General features: G+C 34.7%; 1 protein-coding gene across 39 annotated transcripts in view; it reads left to right on the top strand.

Annotated features, from left to right (window-relative positions):
- The window catches only part of RIMS2 (regulating synaptic membrane exocytosis 2), an 821,462-nt gene extending 810,014 nt beyond the window's left edge, over positions 1-11,448 (top strand). For all 39 annotated transcript variants that reach the window (XM_056823206.1, XM_056823209.1, XM_056823211.1 and 36 more), the window contains 5 exons: positions 1,675-1,816; positions 4,163-4,275; positions 4,611-4,712; positions 7,772-7,911; positions 8,558-11,448. In XM_056823206.1, coding sequence (XP_056679184.1) covers positions 1,675-1,816; positions 4,163-4,275; positions 4,611-4,712; positions 7,772-7,911; positions 8,558-8,776 — 716 coding nt within the window. In that variant the 3' untranslated portion in view covers positions 8,777-11,448. The remainder of the gene's footprint in view (positions 1-1,674; positions 1,817-4,162; positions 4,276-4,610; positions 4,713-7,771; positions 7,912-8,557) is intronic.
- Positions 11,449-27,330: the final 15,882 nt, after the last annotated feature.

Below are 27,330 nucleotides of genomic sequence, written 5' to 3'. Positions count from 1 at the left end.
GAGGATTTGGAACATTTTCTTAGTGGATCATGACAAACTGTTTTCTTACACTTTTTTAAAAGACACCTTTATAACGTAACCTTGTTTTTTGATTCAAGGTCAATTTATAGAATAAAAGATATGACTTTTATTCAAATACTCATACCAACAACAAATCTATGTAACTTAGAAGCAGTTTTAGGTAGCGGAATGCTAAACTTAACCTTTCTTTGCCCTTCTTTGTATCTTCAGCTATTAGTTGAAATGACAGGTATATATTAAATATTTAATAAAGTCTTTTTAAGTGACTAACTGATTTACTTTTGTGACCTTGGGCAAATCACTTAACTTCTCTAAGCCTCAGTTTCTTCATCTGTAAAAGGATGGAATTGTACTAGATAGTTTCTGAGGTCTCTTCTAGGTCTGATGATGACTCTTTGATGATGGATTAATAGTAACATTATTTCTTCATTAGTGTAAAAAGATTGAAAGTATACATAAAGGTATTGATTATTATATACACATGGAAATAGATACAAGTTTGGAAGTAAACAGAAACAGCTCTATGAGAGGGTGGTAAGCTATATGGAAGTTATCTCATAGTGTTTATATAGATTAAATATTGTTAACTTCCCCTGACATATTTCATAATTTAGTTATCTTTTAAAGAAAGTAAAAGACAAAAATTGGGCCCAGTGGAGCAGAGAAGTTATTTCAAGCATAAATATAAAAAACCTGTGAAAAGCCCTCAGGAAGGTCTGAGACCTGGGAGGTGAGGTTTGTTAATTAAAGTGCAAGTTACAAGCAAATGAAAATGAGGCTCTTTTGCATTTCATTATTTAACATAATTATCTGTTATCCATTGCTAACATGACTCCTTAAAAAGATCAACTTAACCTATTCTAAGGCCCTAAAAGTGATCATTCTAACAAATGCTTTTATGTTCCCCAAATTCACTTGCTTTATTTTCTTTCTGCTTCACTCTCTTTGTTCCTGTTCTCCTAGCATGTTGTGGTTGTTTCTGTCTTAGGAACAAAAGACACATTTTTTAATTGGCTTTCATCCTATCTCTTCCTACCATTAAAAAAAAAAATCTTTTCTTATGTGGAACTACTAGAATTTCATCTTCCAGAATGAAAGACTTTGCCATTATTTTTAAATTATCATGTTAGTTCTATAACCAATGATTGGACTGTTACTAAATAGAGAAGCCTTGCTGTTTTGCATTTAGCTATATGAAAATTAAAGACAAGAATTTGGGAATGATTCAATTTCTGACCTTCCTTAATAATTCAGCTTTGTTCTTTCTTGATGACAAAAAGAAAAAAAAAGTATAATGGTGTAAGTAATGAGGGAAAGCATATTTTTAAATCTCACTGAAAACAAAGTATGTTTTTATTTCACTTAAGTTGAACCTTTTCTGCTTATGATGCTAAAAATTGGCGTGCTGTCATATATAACTTTGAATAAAATAATAGTGCTTTGTATATCTTGCTTCCATTTTGAAGATCTTAAGTTTTTTCTTTCTTCCTACACAGCAAACATTGTTTTAACACCTTTTCTTTTTTCTATCTTAATAATAATGGCGTATTGTGTTTATGTAGTTCTTTTCAAGAAGAGATCAAAGCACCTTTATGGCTTCTGTTTGTTGCAGAGTAGTTATGCCCCTGCTGTTGTTCTTTTGTGTTGATACAGAATCTGGAGGCAAAAAACTAAGGAGTACTGTCCAGAGGAGTACAGAAACTGGCCTGGCAGTAGAAATGAGAAACTGGATGACTCGACAGGCAAGCCGAGAATCTACAGATGGAAGTATGAACAGCTATAGCTCTGAAGGAAAGTGAGTGAACAGCATCAGCAAGAATAGGATTGTCTTGTCTGCTTCAAAATTGTAGCAACCATTTTCTGCCTCAGTCTTTGTGCCTGTTACAGGAGGCTTTATTAGAATGCTCTGAAGCTCAGAAAATAGTTGTTTTTATATGTGAAAAGGTCTTTTACACACCTGCTGCCAATATAATATGACATAGCAGGTAGTTCACATCAGAGTGTAATTTGGGGGGGACAATGCCCAACTTTTTGGCACATCATTCATGTATGTGTGTATGTGTGTGTAAGAAACAGATACAGAAATAAACATAGAGATTCAGATAGAGACATTCAACTCTAAGAGTCTTTATACTAATTCCCATTTGCTCTGATTAGTCCAATACCCAGATCAAAACAAATATATCCCCTCATGGAGTCTTTCAAAGTCTCTAGTTCACAAACCTCTATCAATGTGCTTTACTTTCCACTTTGAGAAGTAGTAGATAATATTTAGTTAACTAGAGATATTTTTAGAAGAGAATACTAAGCTTTTAAGTAAGAATAGTTGGTACTCACCCAAAAGAGAATTATTTGTATGAACATCTCACCCCCCAAAAAAAAAAATTCTGTGATGTACTCTATTGCCCTGGTTTTTAAATGATCATATATCATGGGAATTCTTAACTTTGTCCCATGAACTGTTTAACAGTTAATTAAATATATCTCAGAAGGGAATGGCAAAATATACCTCTTAGAATTTGTTTTAAATAAATTTGCCATTAATGAAAGTAGCTATAATAGGCAACATTTATTTAACACTTACAGAATTGCAAAATTCTTTCTTTATATGATTTGTCTCATACTCCCTTATGAAGTAGATGCTATTATTACTCCCCTTTTTTGGATGATAAAACTGAAATTTAGGTAAATGAAATAACTTGCCAGCAAACAGAGTAAATGTTAAGGCCAGATATAGTCTCATTCCAATTATAATTAGCAAGTTAATGGTCAGTGAGTATTGGTACAAAGATGTCACTACGATATTAATAAAATGAAATCAAGTTATCTTTCTGTAGCATTTCAGACAACAAAAGAAGAAAAGGTGAAGTTGACTAATACACATAAAGTTATACAGTGTGATAATACAATTTGAGAAGAGTTTTATGGTTTAGATTACACATAATACTAGCTCACTGAAAGATTATAGTATATGAGAAAAGCTTGAGTAAACTAGATGAATGGACTCAGCACAAATTTGTATAGACCTTAAAGTACATACCCAGGTTAGCTGAGTAAAGTCTCCAAAGGAAGGAATTGCTTAGAAAGCACAAGAAAATGAATCTTTAGAGTAATCCTAAACCTGGGAAAGGAAATCCATAGCTAAAGGAAAAGGGCAGTGGGTACCAATTATGGTCTAAATAAAACATCCCTAGGGAATCAGAGATGTGTGGAAAATCAAGTAGAAATTGTCATATAAATATAAAGACAAATAGTTTATCCAAAAAAATGGAGGTTTTAGTAGACTTTATATTCAGTCTAGAGTTATCTTTTTTATGGAAGCCAAAAAAGTCAGTATCTTTTAAGCTCCATAAAGAGAAACATGATATTCTAAACTAAGGAAATAGTAGTCCCACTGTGCTATACACTGGTTAGGTCACATGCTGAATTATGTGTTCAGTTCTGGATTCTGTATTTTAGGGAAAATGTTGATAATCTGGAGAGTGTCCAAAAACTGGCAAGAGTAATGGTGAAGGACCTCAAATTCAATTCATATGATGATCAGTTAAATAAACTTGGTATATTAACCCTAGAAAATATTGGGGGGGGGGAGAGGTGACATGATAGCTATCTTCCTGTAATCGAAGAAAAAGTTTAGACTTGTGCTTGATCTCATGAGGCAGAAGAATAGATTTCAGTTGTAAATTTAGATTTGATGCAAGCAAAACTTCATGAAAAATTAAAGTTGTTCAAAAATGGAATAGGTTACTTTGTAAAAGCAATGGATTTCTCTCATCATGAGACACATTCAAGCAAAGGCCAAAAAAAAAGTATTGATGGATATTTTGTGATAAGAATTCATTTTCAGATAAAGATTGCTTTTGGAAGCCACACAGATTCCTTCTAATTTTAATGTTGGGTGATTCATTATAATAGACATGTGGTATACAAAAGCATGAAAAATAAATTCCCAGCCAACAAGGAGCTTATAATCTAACTAGAAAAATAAGACAGCCACATTAAAAAAAATTAATGGTAACAGATTTTCTCTAACATGCTGAGTAATGACAATGATTATTTCAGGTGTTTCAAGAAGCATGTTAAAAAATATTTCTCTGAAGGAATGGGGATTTAACCTTGTTTATCTTTTTTTTCCTCTTAGTTTGATTTTCCCTGGTGTTCGATTGGCCTCAGATAGCCAGTTCAGTGATTTTCTGGATGGCTTGGGTCCAGCTCAGTTAGTTGGGCGTCAGACATTGGCCACACCAGCCATGGGTGAGTATTCCTATTATGTGATTTTATAGCTATATGTTAGAATGTTCTCTCCATTTCAAAAAAAATCTTCAGAAACTTTTTTATCAATTTCATTCTTATGTGAAATGTTTTAGAATTGAACAAAAATAGGATTATATTTAAAAGTACTTATCCTTGTTTGTTGTATTATTTTTAGACAAAAATTCCATGACATAAAAACTTGGATTTATATCTAGAAATTTAAATGCAAATTGACAGATTAAACAGTCATCAATGAAAAGATCTGAATGTAAAACTCTGATTGTCTTTGGATATTATGTCTTTGGATATTAATGCCCTTTTCTCATTCTCTGTAGGTGACATTCAGGTTGGAATGATGGATAAAAAGGGACAATTGGAGGTAGAAATAATTCGGGCCCGTGGCCTTGTTGTAAAACCAGGTTCAAAGACACTGCCAGGTAGGAATTAAGAGCACTTTCTAGCCCCTTTAGAGATCTCTGTATCTTATTATTACAGTGCTATCGACCTACTTGATCTAGTTCTTAATATTTAAAAGGGTTTGCTTAAATTGAAGAACTAGAAAATACTATTTTAAACACCTCTGATTAGTTACTGACTAAATTTAAGCTAGTTAGAGGCAAAAATGAAGGCTGCTTAAATTCAGTAGTGCATTTGGTAATTTGATTAAACAAAGACTAGCTAACCTACTATATGAAAAGACAATGGAAACAAAATTAAAGTAAGAAAAAAGATTCCACCCTCAAGGGATTTACAGTCTTATAGGAAAAATGATACATATTAAAATAATGCCTTCAACATAGATGAGACAGAGTCAGTTCTAGCCATTAGGGAACGATGAGGACAAAAGCACAGAGCTAGGAAAGAAAAGTGTGAGATAAATTGGAAAGGACATCTGAAAACATATCATACCTGGATTTTTTTCTATTTAATAAACAATAGACTAACTGAAGGTTTTTGAATAGAGGGATGATGTGAATTTTATCGATGTTTTCTAAATCTGCTTTTTTTTTTTTAAATGAACCACACAAGGAGATGCAGAGGAGGCATGGCTAGATGTGAGGTCGTAGAACACCACCACCAGGATATTGGAGGGTCCTGCTAGCTCAATAGGAGTTGATGTGTCATGGCAGCACAGCAGCTACTGTAATCTTAAATCCAATAAGAGAAGCCCAGCATCTACTAATAGAATAAACTAGAAATCATTACCAGAGAAGAACGGCTGAACAAATTTGGGGTGTTTAGCCTGGAAGATAAGGCTGATGGGGGAGCCTGGTGACAGGAAGGAGGAATAGAAGGAGCATTTTTAAAATGCCTACCACGTGTCAGCACTGTGAAATGAGCTAGAGAAGGAAAGGAGAAACCATTCCAGCATCTTTGGGGCCACGAAGTGTCAGACACAACTAAATGACTGAACAATAACGTGTCCCAGGCACTGTGCCAACCACCGTAGAAATATCTAATCTGATTCTCATAACCACTCTGAGGTAGGTGCTAGTATTAGACTCGCTTTCCAGTTGAGGAAACTGAAGCAAATAAAAGGTCAAATGACTTGCCCAGGATCACACAGCATTTGAACTCAAGTCTTCCCGATTCCTAGCCCAGCTAATGCTCTATCTGGTTGGCCACTTTGCTGCTCTTCTAATGGTCTTCGAATATTAGAATGGCTGTCATTTGGAAATCAGATAAGTATTCTTAACAAATTAGCTTTAGCAGGCTGGACGGTTTCAGGCAGTAGTGAGTTTTTACGAGGCATCTAGATGGACCTGTTCAGATAAGGGTTGGCCCGGGTTCCTCGCAAGTTTGAAACTATGACTAGAAAGACTCCTTGGGTGTTCTTTTGAAGGTTATATCAGAAAGGAAAGAGATAAAATAAAATTAAGATTAATTATGGGGCTATTACAGAAGTTCAGGTTGGAGTTAGAGAGCCTGAACTCGGTAAGGGGTGCTGTGGGAATGTAAAGGAGGGCACAGGTGTGGAGGTGACAGCAACAGAACCATCAAATGGTGAAAATAGTTAGCTGTGGGGGATGAGGCCAGGATGGAATGAGACATCACAGGCACGGAGAAGAGCTTGCCTGGCAGAGAAAGCCTGCTCCTCGTCACGTGAGCCAGGAGAGAAGGGACAGAAGGCTTCTGAGTCATGTCAGATGAGGAGGGGAGAAGAAGGATTTCTCAGCATATAGCCTCAATTTTTCAGCAAAAAAAGGAGGCAAGATTTTCAGTTTTGTCCATGCCTTGCTTATTTGTTGAATTGTGTGTTGGACCTCTGAGGGAGATATTAGAATGGGAGATATCGCTGATTTAATTTAGGTGTTGTCATATTGTATGTGGAAAGGCTGTTTATTGTTGTTTCTTTGAAAAAATGTTCCCATTAAGTCCATTTGGATTTTATAATAAAGAAACACATGGACCTCAGAAATACATTAAGAATGTGTCTGATATAAAAGCTACTTTGTGTCCTTTTCTATAGTTTGGAAGAAACAACTTTTTGAAAGTATTTACTGATAGCACATCCAGTATTTCAGAACTGCGGTCTTAAAGTGTTTGTGATCAAACATAACACAAGCAAACTAAAGAGAAAACAATGACTCTACTGAAAGATGGTGAAATTATTACTGGTAATAATTCCTAGTAAGACCCTCCACTAACTAATACATTGATCTTGAACCTTTCAACTTATTGGCCTATTTAAAATGTTTAGTATGCCATATGCTTCTTATTATGTGACTTATTCAACCCATAAGTACAAAACTTTTGTTATTTTCCTCCATAGCAAAAATTATTTTAAATGTCAGAGGAAAATTAAAGTTATAGCACTCACAATTTTAGTCTGCCACCTCCCACCTCAGTTTAAACATATCACACATACACTTTGTTTAAAGACTTTTATGCACAGAGGACTTAAGGCAAGTTAATTTTACAAAAGGTAGGATATATAGTTAGTTGTATATATAGGTTGTGTAAGGCCATGAGATCAAATTGAAATAGAAACAGAAGCTGCCTAGTGATTTTAAAATATCACAAATTAATATTATTTATGTTGCATTGCATTTTTATTTTGCTAAACATTTGTGAAACATTTCCATTTTCTCCTACTCCCAAACGTCTGGAAAGGCATCATTTTTGAAATGAGATATATTTCTGAAGGCATTTAAAAATGTATATATACATATATATAAATTAAAAATATATATAAATATAAATTTCAAAACTGGCCTAATAAAGTTTTCAAATTTTCTACTGAGGTAATGTCAAATCATATCCAACTGAGATACAATGTAATCATGACCCCAAAATATAATTGTATGATTTTATTTTTCACTTTTTTAATCAGATATTTTAGAATTCCATATTCAGAACTATAACTATAATCTCATGATTTTGAGCATTTTCAGTACCTAATTTGATTCCTATTTGGGTCACACATACCAAAAAGAAACAAAGTTTTGGCCATTCAGTCAAGGTAGCTCTTTACTTTCTTCTTTTTCCTTCTTAGCACCATATGTAAAGGTGTATCTCTTAGATAATGGAGTCTGCATAGCCAAAAAGAAAACAAAAGTAGCAAGAAAAACACTGGAACCACTTTACCAACAGCTCTTGTCATTTGATGAAAGTCCACAGGGGAAAGTTTTACAGGTAAGTGTTGAATTTCTACTCCTTTGTTTAGAAGAATGCTTTTCCAAAGTTGACCTTCATGGACAGTTAACATTCCTTTCTTTTCCTTATTTCTGGAAATATTGAAACACCTGAGTGTGCCCCAAAGTCACAGTAAATGCTTTTAAGCTTCAAAATGGTTTCCTTGGAAGAGACTAAATGTGTGAACTTCAAAAACAGATTTAAGGGGGCAGCTGGGTAGCTCAGTGGATTGAGAGCTAGCCCTAGAGACCGGAGGTCCTAGGTTCAAATCTGGCCTCAGACACTTCCCAGCTGTGTGACCCTGGGCAAGTCACTTGACCCCCATTGCCTAGCCCTTACCACTCTTCTGCCTTGGAGCATTGGCTCCAGGCTCCAAGACAGAAGGTAAGGGTTTAAAAAAAAAACAAAACAAAAAACAACAGATTTAACTTCCCTAGAATGCTTTTGAACTACAAAGTCACAAAAATAATTTTACTAATTTGCCATTGTATTTCAGTAATAAAATGATTAAATATGCCAATAATTAAATATAGCTAATTTTATATCATTCATTTCTCTAACATGAACTAATTTCATTTTGCTAATAAACTAATCACTTACTTGTTTATTCTGAAGTTTTTTTTTTCCTTTTCTACTTTGTCAACAGATCATCGTTTGGGGAGATTATGGACGAATGGATCACAAATCCTTTATGGGAGTGGCCCAGATACTTTTAGATGAACTGGAGTTGTCTAACATGGTGATTGGATGGTTCAAACTGTTCCCCCCTTCTTCCCTAGTAGATCCAACGTTGGCCCCTCTGACTAGAAGAGCTTCCCAGTCATCTTTGGAAAGTTCCACGGGACCTTCTTATGCTCGTTCATAGCATCTGTAAAACTGTCATAGCAACCAGCGTTACAAAAAAAAAAAATTACAGGTCGCAAACCCTGGTAACACTGCATGCTTACTGTTGTGTCTTCTGAGCCTGTTTCTAGGGATACCAAGCGATCCTGTGTTCTCAGAGGAAGCTGCACACATTGTGCCCTAAAGAAGGCCCTCAGGTGAAGGAGTGGAGCTATGAAGAACTAATGGGTTTGGAGTTCAGTGACACTCATTTTTTGGTCCAATCTGAAGCCATGAATTAATATAAATCTGTCTCATGCAACAAACGTCCTTTTCAATACATCTTTATTTTATTGCTCCTTTTAGAATATTTCTGTTCTCCCTTACACGTTTCCCCTGCCACCCCCCCCAAAAAAAAGCCTAGTTATGCCACAGAAATGGAGCTATGTGACCATGAAGCCATTACGAGTCTGTGGGGTATTAGGAAACATGAGATGATGAGCAGGAGACCCAACATATGGTCAGAAAAAAAAAATCAAAGGAACTGAAGATGGAGGGGAAGAAACTCAGCACACACACCGGCAGCATCCAAGTTGAGCAGTGGCAGACCTCTAGCTCCACCTGTCATTTCAGTAAAAGCCAAGATGTGATAGACTGAAAACCAAATTCTGTGGCTATACTGTACTGTATGAAATTAAAGAAACTTTTTTGCATGGACACAGTTTAGCTGAACATTTAAATTATTTTCTTGGGGCTGCAACTTGCAAAAAAAAGAATAAAATCAGCCATTTTCAACAATTTATATTATTTTTTAAAAAATTTCACTAGTGCATGGTTTTAAAAGGGAGAGAATGCAACAGGGTGATACAAAGACACACCACATTTATCATTCTTTAATCATGGTCTGTGTTTGGCAGACATCAAAAATGAAAATACTTTCTAGAAAAATACTGAAAATTCTTTATGTGACAAGTGTAATATATTCAATTTATTTAAATGTAAAAGGTAAAAAAAAGCCTTGTAAAGTTCAACATTATGTGCAAATTGTACACATCTTTCTTCCTCTTCACTATCTCATCTTCTGCCTCTTATGATTTTCCCCGCTCCTACTTACCAGGATGATCACTATACTCTAAAACTGCTATTTTTGACTTAATATTCTCATATGCCCCATCTTTGGTTAGGATTGCAGATTGTTCTGCATTTCTGAATTCTTTGAGAAAAAGAATACTTTTAAGAGCTTTTATTATTTCCAGCATGTTGAAAAAGGATTTTGCAACATGGCTTGGGAGTACCTTAAAGTAAGTCAGCATGTATTTGATAAAGAAGATATTTGAACTTTTTGCAGTTTATTGTACAGTGCATGGTAACTTATTTTTATTTTTTTCTCACATTCAAATTGAATTCTACAACAAAATCCTGGAGTCATGTGGCCATTGTGTGATGTCTTTAATAAATCTGTTTTCAGCACCAGTGTCTTTCATCTAGGGATTGAAGTATTATTTCTAGAAATTCTTAATATTTTTAAGTGAAAAATTAATTTATTTTACTGGTTTATTCTGAAGAGTCACTCAGTGCTGAATAATCCTGACAAACTAAATGAAAGATGAGTTATTTTTTGTTTTATAAAGTTCAATTCTTTATACAGTATACTCCTAAGAAAAACTTCATGGTAACACACAACATGCTAGGGGAAAAAAACATATATTTTTCTAGTGGTTCTGAAGAAAATTGAGCATGTTTACTTGTCTAATGATGCCATCACCAAATTTCTCAAAGCAAAATCCCAGTTCATCAAAACCCCTGATTTTAGTTTAAAACAATTACTAACATGGTAGGGATGAAGAGGGGCATGCTGCTACAAGTTCAAACTTGTCATCAGTTCTCCTGTTTAATGGAAATATGACCTAGAAACATCTAGAAGTCCATCTATTCTGGGTCCATAACATGCCTGCAGATAAATCAAAATATCTTTCAATAATCTTGGAAATCTGCATAGCATTCATTTACTTACCTTTAAACTAAGGCCATGCACAAAGAGTTATTGGATTTTTTTGTTTGTTTGTTTGAAAATCTAATGCTACCCATTAAAAAAAAGTCATGCCTGATAGGGTGCAGAAGTCACAAAGAGTTTCACTAAAAATGCCTTCTTTATGTGGTGCAATATGAAATTCACCAAGACTATGTCTTGACATTCTGAGATGTACAATGGATCGATATTAAGTTGTTGAAGAAACCAATTAAACTATGTATATTGAAATAATTTAGATGCCTATGTACCAGCAACAGTTGATTAAAGAGACGTGCAGTCTATACTATCCCTTAGAATAAAAAAAAAAAACTGTTACAATTTTCCTGATACTGAGATGCAGTCAAGTAATCTTTTGTGCATATTCCTATATAAATTATTTCTAATTTTAATAAGAAGGTCATGACCGTATGGAATATTTGTACATACTTGTCATTATGCAGTATTTATTTAAAAGTTGATGTATTTTTTTTTAATTTTCATGTCTGCAACTCTATATGGTTTAGTCATGTAAATAGCACTATTCCAGTGACCATTGCTGTCTTGTACATAGTATGTTTTAAACATAAAGGGAATCTCAGTTGGAATAAAAGGGCAGATTAGGTCTGTACTGAACGCCAACTAATGTAAATCAAACTCATTCTGGTAATGGTAATTAACACTTTAAATAAAACATTTTCTTTACAGATATGTATGAAATGCTTTCCTCCCACCTTTCCTTTCTCTCTTCTGTATCCTGATGAACCTGTTGAAGCTCTTTCCCTAAGCTTAATGCCCCAAATTAAAATACTCCCCCAAAGCCTTCATTTTTCACCCTTTCAGGAGCACAAATGAATTTCTAGCCTAATCATGAAGTTGTCATGTTGAGTGTTAACTCGTGCTTGTCTTTTATTTCAGCCTTGTTGCTTTTATATAATAGAGTTGTTACTATTCAAGTCATCAGTCCTTGCCTTCAGGTGGATTCTATATTTGAATGTCTAAGAGTTGAGACCGTTCTGCATTCCTCAAGGCCAGCCCAGTTATGCAGAATCCCTGGGCCAAGTGCACAGGCTGTTCTGGATGGGAAACTTATGGGGGTGGTTGTTCATATGTCTCAGCTTCCTGTTTTTGCCATACTAAAGGAGTATGATATGCACATCATAACGGTACTGATCTGAGTTTAAAACAGATATATGCTATAATCCAACATCGACCTTCCAGCATGGTATGTTTTCTTTTCATGATTATGGAGCAATAGATGACTTTCTCTGCCTATGCTTTCCAAACTCCAGAATGACTCTGTCAAGAAATCATGGTGACATAAGGGGAGATCTCACAGAGACCAAAATGGCTATGACAGTAGAGACAATGGGTTTAAAGACAATTCTGAATCTTCATAAATAGTTCAATTTGGCTTCTAGCTCCTACTTTTTACCCCTTCATACTTTCCACTTTTTTGAGCATTCTGTCATTTTAGGAAAGAAACAAACATTCCATTTATTTGGCACCCAAATTTCCCTGTGGAAAAGGATACACTTGCCAACTTTTCTCTTTTTTTTTAATAATCTTTTATTGTGGACTTCATAATCATCAACAGTTATGGATCCTTCAGTAGACAAAGAACAGAAGAGGAACACATAAGACAGAAGATATTTTATATAGAGTTTGGTTTTTAAAGTGGTTATTAAGTAATATATAACAATAGTACCAACTTGCTGTTAGCCTCTTCTGACCTTCCTCTCTCTACATTTTTAATTGTTTGACATTTTACAAAATCATTATCATTACCTCTCCCCTCTTCCTTATAATTTCCCTTTCTCACCCAAATTAGAGGTCTTCCAATAAATATAGTAAAGAAAAACAAATTCATATATTGGTCGTGCCTATAAATGTGCCTTGCTCTGCACTTATAAATTCTGGAATCATGATTGATCATCTCTTTGACCACAGCTCTTGAATATATTAAAGTGATTTTCCTTTACATCATTGTATTTGCCAAATAAATTGGTTTTTTGATCATTAATTAAGCCACATACATTCATATAAGACTTCCCAGATTCTCTTTTTAACATTTCTCGAATATAAATAATATTCCATTATATTTACACTTTATAATTTGTTCACTAGGTAGCTAGTGCTTATCTTGGAGTTGGGAGGACGAGTTCAAATCCAGCCTCAGATACTAGATTCATGACCCTGGGCAATTCATTTAACTTCTTTGCCTCAGTTTCCTCAACTGTAACCTGGGCTTAATAGAAATAGCTATCTCCAAAAATTCTTGTGAGGATTAAGTGAAATAATTATAAAGTGCTTAGATAGTACCTGGAACATAGTAAGTGCTACATAAAGGTTAGTTTTCATCAGTATCAGCATCAGCATCATCATCAGCATCATCTAGCTTTCCCCCAAATGATGGACATTTACTTTTTTCCTGTGCTTTGCTATAATACAAAATGCTGCTATAAACATTTTTGTACCTGTAGGACCATTTCCTTCTCCTTTGAACTCTTAAGGCATATGCTTAGTATATTGCTGGGTCAAAGCTTTTTAAAATATATGTTTTACATCACCTTAATTTCTGAATATTTTTCTTACCACTTGCCTGTCCAGGGAGCCATTTCTTATAATAATAATCATGATAAAAAAAACATAACAATAATCATAGATTTTTAATGCTAGTAACTCCAGGAAAAGTTTTCTTTTTAATTTTAAAAGGTCTTCCAAGGGGTTTTAAAACCTAGTAGGGAGCCCTTTTCTTCAATCAAATAATCAAAATCTGCAATTCTATAGCTATGAGCCTTGGCCTGGTATTTCTTGACTCTTGACTTATTTTTAATCCTTATCTTGAGATTTAACATATTTAATCTGATTCTCTTAAATGTTAGCCCAAGACTGTCCACTCCTCGCCCATATAAACTTAGGCTGATTACAGTCTTGATCTCCCTTCAAACATACTTATTATTCTTAACTCCAAATATTACTTGCGTTGTTGAGAATGGTTCCTCCCTATCTGACCCTTAAATATAGTTCTCCCTTATCAAGGCACTAGATCAGCCTGTAATGATATTTCAACAACTTCTTTCACCCTTCCTAGTGATGGAATTGTTTAAGACCATGGAAGCTTTAATTTTGCCTCTTAACCATTTATTTCTGTCCTGGTCATTTTACCTAAAATATATTTATTAATTATCCAACTGAGACCATAATCTCCCTTTTGGTGGAATTCAGCTCTTCTTTTGTTTTAGGCTAACAGCCGCACTCAATACATCTAGCAGCTTTGTGATTTCAAAAGTTGGCTCCATTTCCTCCAGAGCCTATTACCAACTTTCCCCCATTACCAGCTTCAAATTTATTCATCTTCCTGCTTCAAACCTATGACTAGTATTAGATTTTCTACTTCATTCTTCTTTCCAGTTTAAGGAATTCTCTATCTCCCCAACTCAATTCAAGGTCTTAGTTCTTGAGGCCAATAAATGAGTTAGTTCAAGCTACCAGGGATTCCCACCTCTTTAGGTGCCCTTTGATATATTTGCTAACACACTAAAGTTTATCCTATTACTGCAAGATACTACAGGAGAATAGTGGTTGGTGGTGTTTCTTGTCACACATCTCATCCTATAACTATACTTTTATGGTAGAAATATTCTAGGAATGCTGATAAAATAATAACAGCAGTAATAGGAGAGTTGATTCCTGAGTACCTATAAGATGAAATAAGAGTTTTAACATGTGTCAATGGTTTTTGTAGAAAGGTGGTACAGAAAACAATGACCTTCATGGGACCTCAGGTGGATATAAAGCTGAACATACTTAAGACTCTTGCTTTTTTTTCCCCCTTCCCACATAGTCCTCCATGGCTGTTTTATCTGATTTTCCCTTCCCTTGCTTTCTGTTGGTTTTACATATTCAGTTTTTCAATGAATCTTCCCTCTTTTACATCTTAGATTTTCTATCTTGGACCAAGATTTTTAAAAGTTGTAAGAACAGAGTTAAGATGAGTTTATGTAAGGACATTGTTACTTGGATTCCATGATAACAGAAATTTAATGTCCAAAATTATACCTGTCTTCTTCATTTCTAACTGATCATTTTCAGCTTTCTTAGGTTCACTTTTCATTTCCATTTTTATAATTTACTGTTTTGAGTCAGGATGGCTTAAGGCATAGAGAGTTTCTCAGAGCTAGGAACACTTGAGTTGAGTCCTGCTTCTGATATATATATATATATATATATATATATATATATATAGTCAGACACTTTAGTAACCCTGGGCAAGTCACTTAACCTCTTAGTAATTTCAAAAGTTTGCTAAGACTAAGTCATAGTGTAGTTAATAACCTGCATTTGGTAGAGGAAATTTCTCCTTACTAGAATTTCCTCTACCAATGAAATTCCTATACCTTTCCACAGAATTACTGGATTTGAAGACTGGAAGGGACCTGAGTAAACTAGTCTATACAGAGTCTATATGCAAAGGGGTTTCTTATTAGGAAATACCCAACAAGTGAAGTGATCATCCAACTGAAGATTTCTAATACATTACTTCTTGAGGCAGATGATTTCCCTTTGGGACAATTCTAATTTGTAGGAAATGTTTCCTGGTAACAAATCTAAATTAACCTCTTTGCAATTTTTGTGCATTATTCCTGGTTTGATAATATAGAGCCAAGTGAAAAAAATCTAATTCCCCTTCCACATGAGCACATATACTTGTACGAAGCTATAATATCCCTTATGAAACTACTGAAGGGTAATCATACCCAGTTCCTAAACCAGTCTTCAGATGATGGGAACTCAAAGTCTTTTACTCTCTTAGATGTGTTCCTCTAACATTCCAGTTCATCAATGTCCTCAAGCCAGTGGTTCCCAATTTGAACACAATCTTCAATCTGAACAATCTGAACACAATGTTTCAGATGAAACATGTCAAGTTCAGAGTATGATAGAATTATCAATTTTCTATTCCTGGAAACTCATCTCTCTTAATGTAGCCAATTAGCTTTTTTTGTAGGCTATTAGCTTTTTTGGCTGCAACATCACACTACTAGCTCACATTGATCTACTAAACCAAAAGAACTTTTTCAACTTCTATAAAATGATATTTCTTCCATCTTGTATGAGTTAAACATTTTTTAAACAAATGTAAGAATTTACACTTAACCCTATTGCATTTTGTTGTATTTTATATCAATTCCATGCTGATCCTGACTTTTTCAATGTGTTAGCATTGTGTTATCTTCAAGTTTGATTCGTGTGCCATCTAAACCTTTACTTGTTAGTGATAAAAAAAATATTGAACAGGGTATGGCCAAACATGGAATCTTGGGATACTCCACTACAGACTACAGATACTCCACTACAGATACTCCACTCTTGATACTGAACTGTAACTATTCTTTGAGTTCATCTATCCAATTAGTTATGAATCCATCTGATTGTATTAATGTCTGATATATGTATTTCCATCTTCTCCTTTAGAATAGTATGAAATATTTTATCAAAATCTTTGCTAAATTCTGAGTATCTCAATCTCTGACCTTAAATTAATTTATATGATCTATTCTGATGAAACAGAAACATTCACCTAAGTCATTCAATCAGACCCTTTACAAAGTACATACTACAGGGGTTGGGGAGAATCTGTTAGATTTTAAATTAATAACAAGTCTCAGGAGTGTGGGTGAGAAGGGGGAAGTGCTTTAATTTTGGCACTATGAACCTACCCATTCACCTGACCAATTTCATTGAAGAGACTTTTCTCTGTGTGTTGTCTGTTTAGTGTTGAAGTTGTACAGATTATTTATTTTTCTATGTTCTTTTTACTCTGCATCACTTCACTTGAGTTTTCTCATGTTTCTATAAAATATTTATATTGATCTTCATATTCTAATAATATTCCATTACATTTATTACACCATTTTCCAATTATTGGGAACTAATTAGATTTTTACTGCCACAAATAATGTTGTTCTGAATAGTCTCAAACATATGGGATGTCTTTCTATCAGTAACCTACCTGTCCTTTCCCCCACAATCAAAAGTACAGAGCTATCTTTAATTCATCTCTCTGTTACTTCCTATATACATTCTGTGACAAAGTTTGAATATTTTTTTATTTCATACCATAACTTTCTCCCACCAAATGCATCAATAAGCTCATCTCATTTCTTCTCAACACATATCTTTTTGCATGGCAAGGCTAATTTATTCATTGGCTCATTAAACCTTGAACCTATAAAGATTTTAATTATGATGTTCCCCACCCCCCACCAAAAATGCTTCATACTTCCTTTTAAATGCTAAATCAACTCTTTCTGTAAAACCCAGATCATGATGCATCTCCCTTAACCTTTTATAAATCATCTCCATCTCATTCTATACTTCATACTTTTGATAGCACATTAGTAGTCACTCTTGTTGTCTAATATGTGATATATGTATATATATATATATATATTTAATAGTGATAAATATAAACTCATACACAGAAAGCTTAACTCATGCCTTATCCAATTAATTGGTAAAATATATATTCCGAAATAGTGAGTTTTTTTGAACCTCCATTTTCATTCTGCTCACTCTAGTCTTCAGGGAGTTGTTTTCTTCAGTGTTGGTTTGCTTTGTTTTGGTTTGGTTTTTGTCTCCATTTCCATTTGACCCATTCTAGTTTCCAATTTGTTATATCTCTCTATAATTTATTTTATTATTTGATTTTTTACTGCTTGACAAGTTCTTCCAAGAGATTTTGGGGGCCTGACATCCTTTCTCCATTTCCTTTGATTCTTCCCATGTTTCCTTTTTGCTGCTGTTGTCCTCTTCTGAGTTTATAATTTTATCTTTCCTATCCCTAAAGTAGCTTTCTAATGTTAAAGAGTTTTTTTGTCTTTTACTCATTTTTCTAGTTATTATATTCCCATCCTCATTACCTTGTCTATCTGTTTAGGTTCTGCTCTGTTCCTAAGATGGAGGGAACACTGTTCCAAACTTGTAGTGTAGCCTTCTCTGTTGCTTGGGATAAGTCCAGCTTTCTTTTGGTCCTTCAGTGTGCACTTCTTGGGTTGGACTTGTTAGATTCTTGTGAGAAGGCTTGTAGCAGTTTTTTTCCAGCTGGATTCTATTCCTTTTGCTTTTGGTTTTCCTGTTGTCTTTTGTATTTGGCTATTTCCCACTCTTACTTTCTTTAACTCAGACCAAATGGCTGGATGAGCTGTTCCTCCACTCTGTCATTGTATCCTCAGGTTGTTTGATGGTGTGTTGGGCTGCTCTTTATGGTCAAATGGAAGCATGCTTCAGGATTCCTGGTCCCAAATGATTAACTGTACTGACCAGTACCCTGGATTTGAGTACTGATCAACCTATTCATACCTCAATAAGAATGAGAAATTAAATCTCAGCTTTTAGAATGACTTAATTCAGTTATATGTAATTAAGTTTTAGGATTACATATATATGAATATATATATATATATATATGAGCTATTTAAGAAAGGGAGGACAGATGTGACAGCATTTAGTCAGAGAGAGAGAGGAATTAGGATCATAGCATAATAGTTCCTAGAACTGGAAGATACCTCAGAGGCCATCTAGACCAACTCCCATATTATATCAATGAGGAAACTGAGACCCATTTAAGTTACCAAGCCTCTCAATCATATGAATGACCCCAGGATGTGAAGAAGGACAGAGTATATTAAAATTGGAAATGCATTCAATTCTCAGTCAATAAACACTTATTAAGCAATTCTATTAAATACTACTATGTACCAGGCATGTTACTAAGTGCTGGGGATATGAAAGGAGGCAACATGCAAACAGCTAGGTAAAACATGATGTAGTTTCAGTTTTGCAGTATTCACATTTGATAGTTTAGTGGTTGTTGCTCCTTCCATTTACAGTGTTTTAATCACTGTATGTATTGTTTTCTTGGCTTCGCTTAGTTCTCTCTACATGAATTAATGTTTGCTGGGTGTTAGGTGAAATCTTGGAGTTTTGCTGAGGATTTTTTTTCATTCACCAGACTCATTAATTATTAATACTTTGCAGTTCTTTTGAGAAATATTTGTTCATATCCTTTATTTGTTTATATTCATTAGAGAATAGTCCTTGGTCTTATGTAATCTATATTAAGTTCCCTGTGTATCTTGGATATCAGATATTTTTGGTGCAAATATTTTCCTCCAATTATCAGCTCGCTTTATCCAAGTTAATATAAACAAATTTGTAATTATAATATTATAATGATATCATCAATATGAGTGTTAACTGCATTATTAAGGTTCTTAATACTTATAATTAATTTATAATATTTGATATATAAATATACTAATATATAAAATTGTTGATTTTATTCATGCAAAAGTTTTTCATTTTCCTGTAATCAAAATTGTGTCTTATCTTTTATGATCATCTTTCACCCATGTATGGTTAAGAACTACCTCTAACCCCAGCCATAGCTATGAAAGATAACTGATCAGTTTCTTTTCTAATTTTTCATTGTCATTGTTTTTAATATTCAGGTCATAATGAGTGACTTTATCTTGATGAACCTATATTGAATCTTTATGATCATAAATTCTATTTTTATATATTTACTTATTTATTCTAAATTTTGACAAGAATCAAAATCAAACTCATTTGCCCAGAGGTTGTAAAAATATTTTCTTCTTTTATTTGTGAATCAGGACAACATACAGCACTTACTTCTGTTTTTTTAATTCTCTCATTCTCTATATTCTCTCTTTTAAAGAATATTAAACTTTTATTAATTTATTTATTTATAAAATTAAAAGTCCTGGGTATCTCCTTTCCATCCTCCCCACCCATGTGAAAAATATATATGTCTTTATAAAACTGTGCCTTGTTCATTTCTATCTATCAGTTCTTTATCTGGAGCTGGACACATACACAAGTTATTCTTCAAAAAAGATTCTGTTGCTTCACATAATGTTTTCTTGGCTCTACTCATTTTACTCTTCATAATTTCATATGGGTCTTCCATATTTTTAAAAAATTAACTTGCTCATCATTTCTTATGGTGCAATAGTATTCCATTACAATCATATGCCACAAAAATTTTAGCCATTCCCCAAGTGATGGGCATCCCTCTCCATTTCCAGTTTGTCCAGAGAGCTACAGTAAGTATATTAAAACATATAGGTTCTTTTCCTTTTTCCCCTGGTCATCTTGGGAAACAAACCTAATAGTGGGATTGTTCAAAGATCAATATGAGTGGTTGATCAATCTTGTCTATAAGTATTTTCTGAATCTGAGACAGATGACTTGACTTATTTAGTGCCAACTTTTAGTGCTTTCTTAATAACTCCCAATTTATCCAGGACAACAAATATTTATTAGCCATTTTTGTTGGTGTTTTTCCTATCAGAAAGTGAACAGCTCTGCCTTCCTTCTTTTTACTCTATTAATCAAATCTGCCCCTTGATCCATGCTTTCCCCTTAATATAACTTTAAAATCATTTTTGTCATGCTTTGAATTTCTCAAAAACTTGGCAGTTTATTCTGAACTTTTAACTCTCCTGATCCTATTCTTAGAGAACTATTCCATGCTTTTATATTTATCTTCCATAAACTGCCCTTGCCATCTTCTGCATTTATCTTAAAAAAATATGTTGCTTGGTAAGATCCCTTTAATCCATATGAGTTATTTTAATCCAGTGATGTCAAATTAAAATAGAAATGGATCCATTATACATTGACTCAGAAAACCACATATTCACATAATCTATGTTCTCTGGTATTTTTTTAAATTTCCCAATTACATTTTAATCTGGTTTGGCAAGATTTGGGGCTACCTCTGCTTTAAACAACTACAAATTTTCTTCCTTTTTGGAATTGTTTTTCTTACCGTCTTCAAAACTTCATTCTTATGAAGCTTTCTTAAATTCCTGACTTACTTCACCCCTAGAATATTAGTCCATGGGGTCCCTATCTATATATTTTTTGAAGACTTTGAAATCCACTTTCCCACAGTTGATGGAGCATGTCACACTATGTTTCAAATTATATGCCTATAGTGCCTTATTTAATTGCGCACACAGTCAATTATGATGCGGTGATTAGTTATTTTGTTTTGTTTGGGGACCCATTTCTCTAGTATAACAATCTCCTAGAGCAGAATAATTATCCTCTACTAATGCAGATAGGCATCATCACTTCAATTTATATTCTCAGAATGTTGCCTAGAGCACTGAGAGATCAATGATATGCCCAGGCTCGCAAGTCATTATGATTATTACATCTTGAACCCAGAACTTCCTAATTTTCTCACTCCATTATATCAGGATGTCTTAAATTACTTAATCTAAATTAGTCTGTTTCATAATTTCAAAGTGGCTGTTTTGTAACTCTCCAGTCCCCTAACCCAAATGAATTTCAGCAGATTATATTGCCTTCTACCTATAGGCTGACACAAACTCCTTCAACTCTCCTCCTTTTCATTTAAAAATCCAAGTCCTTACTTCTTTTCCTCCATTCTTAGTAAATTAATTTGCCCTAATTTGGGGTCATGTGATCCCATCTCATCTTCATTTTGGTCCCTTTCCATGCATTTTCCATCTCTGCTAGTTTATTCTGCTCAGCCTACTAATATGTTCAAGTCTCCTCATTGCCTTCATACTGATATAACCTTATCTCTTTCCCTCACTGCCAAACTTCTAGAAATAATATTCAGTAGTTATTTCCTCTATTTCCTCACCATCCAGTCCATTGTAAAAGGACTTCTATCATTCCTTCTATCACTTCCATCTACTTAAAATGATCCTTTCCAAGGTGGGTAGTGATTGATGGCTCTTATCAAATCCAATGACCTTTCTTAGCCTTCAATATCCTTCACTCTCCACTGCACTGGATGCTTTTTACCCCCTTCTTCTGGATACACTTTGCCCTAATCCTAACCTCTTAGCTGACCTTAAATCTCACATCTCCAGCTGCTTTCTAGGCATATTGAACTGGATGTCCTATTTAAAACTCAACCTATCCCAAAACTGAATTCATATCTTCTCCCATAAGCCCTTCCTCTTCCAAATTTCATTATTTCTTTAAAAACCCTTACCTTCATTCAGTCTTGGATTCAATACTGTGTATTGGTTCCAAGGCAGAAGAGTGGTGAGGACTAGGAAATGGGGGTTATGTGACTTGCCCAGGGCACACAGCTAGGAAGTGTCTGACGCCAAATTTGAACCCAGGACCTCCCATCTCTAGACCTGGTTCTCAATCCACTGAGTCACCCAGCTGCCACCCAGCTGCCCCACCCCCAAATTTCCTTATTCTTTGTTACCTGAAGTCTTTGGGCACCCTCCCTGCCTCAAGACTCTCTCCACTTGAGTTTATCCTCCCCTTCGCTAAAAAATTTATTTTCTAGACCATCATTTCACTTTCATATTCAGTAAAGTATGTGATTCTCTATCACCTTCAGAATCAAATATAAAATCCTTTGTCATTTGAAGTCCCTAGTAATTTGCCTCACTACATACATTCATACACTCACAAATGCACACACACACACATACACACACACACACACACACACACACACACACACACACACTTCCAGTTTTCTTAAATCTTACTTCTCACCAAGTACTTTGTGAGCTAGTGATATAGGCTTTCTTATTCCTCAAAAAAGACATTCTATTTCAGGATTCTAGAAATTTCTACTGACTCTCCTCCATTCCTGACTCCTCTCTTTGCCTCTTGTCTTCCTGGGCTTCCTTCATGTTTCAGCTAACATCATAAAATCCTGATCCCTCTAAATTCTAGTGCTTACCTTCTCTTAATTATCCTGGATTTATTCTCTCTCTCTCTCTTTCTCTCTCTCTCTCTCTCTCTCTCTCTCTCTCTCTCTCTCTCTCTCTCTCTCTCTCTCTCTCTCCCCATATATATGTATATATTTATAAATCTTGCTCATTTGTTTGCATAATGTCTCTTCCATTAGACCTGAGCTATTTGAGAACAGAAATTATATTTTGACTATTTTTTGTATCTCTAGCACTCAGCATAGTGCCTACCATGTAAGCACTTAATAAGTATTTGTTGACTGACTGCCTGTCACAGAGAGAAATGGACTACTTTGGGACAGCAGAGCCCTTTTTTGAAGATCTACGAATAAAAACCGAAAAACCAATTTCAGATGTATTGTAGAGAAGGTATTTTGTTCGTGTCTGTTACACAACCTGCTTAACTTCTTTGGACTCCATTTTTCTCATTATAAAATGAATGTTTTATTAGATGGCCCTGTAAAGTCACATCTAACTTCTGAGATTCTATAATTCTGACTTGAGATTTAGATCTTAAAGGGAGTTCAGATATTATCTAATCCAATTCCATTTTATAGTTGAGGACACAAAGGTCCTAAGAAGACATTTATTCTCTAGCCTCTACCATTAAGAGGTGGAACTGAGATTTAGATATATTTCTGTTGTGATCTAGGGGTATCTCTTCCACATGGTTGAGGCTAGTTTCACTTTGAGGAAAAAAGAGGGGGACATTTTTCAGATTTCATTGGTCTGAGAGGGCTGAAACCAATAATTTTCAGGGCTTTCTAGTCATTTAAGTCATGAAAGGATCAGCTTATGTATCTGCAGGGATGCACAGGTTTGGTTCAATTCCTATTTTTGCATGAGTCAGACACTGTTTTCCTGTCAAATATAAAGGTGAAGAGGAGTAATGTCCATAAAAATCATGGATTATATACAGTTTACATTTTTGTGGTGGTGGTTACATTTGTTTATATTTAATTCTATCAGTTTTTTTCATTGTATTCTAGTTCTAAACCTGAATCACAGGCTCGCCTTGAGTTGGACATCTAGAGATAGTTGGATTGCACAGTGGATAAAGTATGGGTCCTAGAATTAGAATACCCACATTCAAATCCAGGCTGAGACACTTCCTAGCTGTGTAACCCTGACAAAATCATTTAACTTTCACCTGCCTCCTTTTTCTCAGATATATTATGGGTCTAATATCTCTCTAAGAAGGTTGTCTTAAGGGTCCTACAAGAACATACTTGTTAAGAAATTAACATATTACCTAGTACATAGTAGATGTTTAATAAATGTTTGTTCCCTTCAGAGAATACCTCAGGTATCTGTTCTTGCCTGGTGTTACTCATCATTTTTATCAAGTACTTGGATATAGTAGAAAAACATCATGTTACAGTCCACAGAGAGCTAGGTTGGAGTCAGAACAAATGGGTTAGAAAAAATAAATCTGACATTGCTTTCTGATTCAAGGCAAGTAACACAACCTCTCTGTTCCTCAAGCAACTACTTTGAACATACCTGCTATATAAAGTATGTGAGTCATTGTCTTTGATGATTGGTAGAAGAAATTCTCACACCAGAAAATCCCTACATGGACACAGTCATAGGTTCTTCATGTATTTGAGGGTTTGAATAAAGCCACAGAGAGTGTGCTAATCACTTTATCAAGTTAGTCAATGCCACTAATGATAGGTAACATATCAGGGAGCAGGCACTCCAAATCTGACCAAATCCAATAAAAAAAATCTAAAGGGACAAAATGAAATCCTATATTTTGGTATTATTAATCAAAGTCACAAAAATGGAATAACAAGAATTGTTGAGAAATAACTTTATTCTCAATGGAAAATATCTCAAAATTTTAGAAAACAACAAGCTCCATATGTATCAATAGTGGTAGGAAAAAAGAGGAAAAAATTAATGTGATCTTAAGTTTCACTAAGAGAGGCATAGTGTGCACAGCATGAGCAAGATTATACTTCTGGCCAGATCACATTTTGCATATTGTGTTCATGGGAAGACAGGGACCAATTGATAAAGTGTTTCCACAGAAAGACAACCGGGTTCATGACAGACTGGAGCCCTACCTACTGAGGTAAAGTAAAGCTGCTAAAACTGTTTACCTTAAAGAATGGAAAGCTTAGTTGACGCCCACTTATTTTCCATTTTATTTTGCATCCCTTCCTATTACTCATTCCACTTTTTCAGTCAGACTGAAACATCTATGATAAAGAGGAAATAAGAAACGTGAAGTGTCCAGGTCCAGACAAAAAGCTTTGAGAAATCTGAGGAGCAAGAAATCACTTTCCTTTAGAGAGTGTATCAAAAAAGGCTTCATAAGGGGTACCTAGGTGGCTTAATAGATTGAGAGCCAGACCCAGGGACAAAGTCCTGGGTTCAAATTTGGCCTCAGACACTTCTTAGCTATATGCCATTGGTCAAGTCACTTGGCCCCAATTGCCTAGCCCTTTCATTCTTCTGCCTTGGGAAGACATAAGAGTTCCAAAAAAAAAAAAGAAAGAAAGAAAGAAAGAAAGAAAGAAAGAAAGAAAGAAAGAAAGAAAGAAAGAAAGAAAGAAAGAAAGAAAGAAAGAAAGAAAGAAAGAAAGAAAGAAAGAAAGAAAGAAAGAAAGAAAGAAAGAAAGAAAGAAAGAAAGAAAGAAAGAAAGAAAGAAAGAAAGAAAGAAAGAAAGAAAGAAAGAAAGAAAGAAAGAAAGAAAGAAAGAAAAAGGAATGGCATTCTCCCATCTCCCAACTCTACCTCTTAAAAGTTCCTCCTTTTGTTCTAGGACAAATCCAGTGTGCTATTTTCAATAAAACCTTTCCTGAAACTCCTTACATCCCCAACTAAAAGTGGTTTCTCCTCCCTCAAATTTCTAATAGTCTTTTGCCTGGACATTGAAAGAAGGAATATTTCACATATTTCTCATTCTATTTTTCTTGTAATTTGTGTCCATATCTGAATCATTAAAGCATAATTTTTCAAGGATAGCCACTGTCTTATTTCACCTTTGTATCCTCATCATCTAACAATTCAAGTACAAAGTAAATGCTTAATGAATGCTAATTGAATTGATTTTTTCTTAAAGAGTAGCCGATATGCTCTAAAGTCTAATTCCTGACCATTGGTGAAGTAATCATTATTACATTATATTTACGCATCTCATGACAGATACCAGGCTAACCATTTTCAAACATAGTAGCTGTTAAATTAATTTTAAGTAAATGAATCTAAGCTTTGATATATTTTATAGAAAGTAGTCTCTTTAGCAAAAAAATAGTTTATAAATCCTAAATCAGTTTTCATTACAACTAGAATGTAAACTCCTTGAGGTTAGGGGTCCTGCCTTTTTTCTTTTGGATTCCTCATAACAAACACTGCAATGCAAGACACTTTCTTTACAAGACCATGGTGAATACTTGGTCAATTGCTCAAACCTCCTTTTTTTGATTCCTGCTCTCCTCAAAAAAAGACTTCAAAACCTGGAAATTCATGTTTGTGGTTGTCATGAGGAAAGCACTTTGTAAGGTGTAAAGCACTAGCTAAATATGAATTAATAGGATGGTAGGGTGTTACCTTGAAAAGTACATTTGCTCTGGAGTCAGATGACATGACTCATATCCATGACGTATATGACTGAACCTCCCAGGATTTCAGTTTCTACGTTCATATAATGAGAAAAATGTATTAGCTAGCCTTGGAAGTCTCTTCTAGTGTGACATTATTATATAAAACAAGTCTAATCCCCCTTCTGTTCAACAGTCCTAGAATATTGGAAAACTGATGTCTCGTCCTTCCTTATTTTTCTCTTCTGTATGCTAAACATCCCTATTTCTTTCAACCAATTTAAGACTATTTTAGCTCCATCAATATCATGGTTATTACCTTCAAAACATCCTGTTTTATTGTTTTCATATGTTCAAAAAGGGGTTAGTGGCATGCCTTTTTTATATTAGTACCTCCTAGTTTTCCTAATTCTGTAAAGGGCAACATATTCCTCCCAGTCCTTCAGACTTGTGACTTAGCCATCATCTTCTACTCTTCATTTTTACCCTCTATATCTAACCTGTTGCCAGCATCTCTTGAATATGGCCCCTTTTCTCCTCTAATACTGCCACTGATGTGGTGCAGACCCTCATCACTTGCCACAAAAACTATTACAGTAGTCTGTTAGTGGGTCTGCCTCCTTCAAGTCTCTCCCCATTCCAGTCCAAATTTAGCCCTCAAAGTGATTTTCCCAAGTCATGGATCTGACCATGTCAAACCGCCCCTCACTCAACAAACTCTATTGGCTCCCTATCACTTCTGGAATCCAATATGAAACACTCTCTTTAGGATTCAGAGCCCTTTGCCATCTAGCCACTTCCTACCTTTCCAGACTCATTCCCTACCTTACTGCAATATACTCTTTAATTCAGTAACACTGGCTTTTTGCTGCTCTACAAATAAGACATCCCATCTCCCAACTCAAGGCATTATCCTCTGGTTGTTCTCCATTCCTGGAATGCTTTCATCCTCATTTCTGCCTATTGGCCTCCCTAGTTGCCATCAAGTCCAAACTTCTTAAGATCCCCTTTTTGTCTTCTCCTGATGCAGAATGAATGGTCTCTCTTAACACCAAATCTCTGCAGAGTACACCTACTGTAAGGTTTTCTGTTCCTTCTTGTGGTTTCTGGTGGGTGAACAATATTGTTCAAATTTTCTTTTCTTTATATTTGAATGTATTTCTCTTGGTCCACCTGTAGAATTTAGAGTTTGTCCATGGAATCATGAAATTTAGCCACTAGATGTCATGGAATTTGTAGCACAGA

This window comes from Monodelphis domestica, chromosome 3 (assembly GCF_027887165.1).
Source record: "Monodelphis domestica isolate mMonDom1 chromosome 3, mMonDom1.pri, whole genome shotgun sequence".
Taxonomy (NCBI): domain Eukaryota; kingdom Metazoa; phylum Chordata; class Mammalia; order Didelphimorphia; family Didelphidae; genus Monodelphis; species Monodelphis domestica.
Note: the sequence above shows the minus strand (reverse complement) of the source record. Positions and strands in the feature narration are given on the sequence as shown.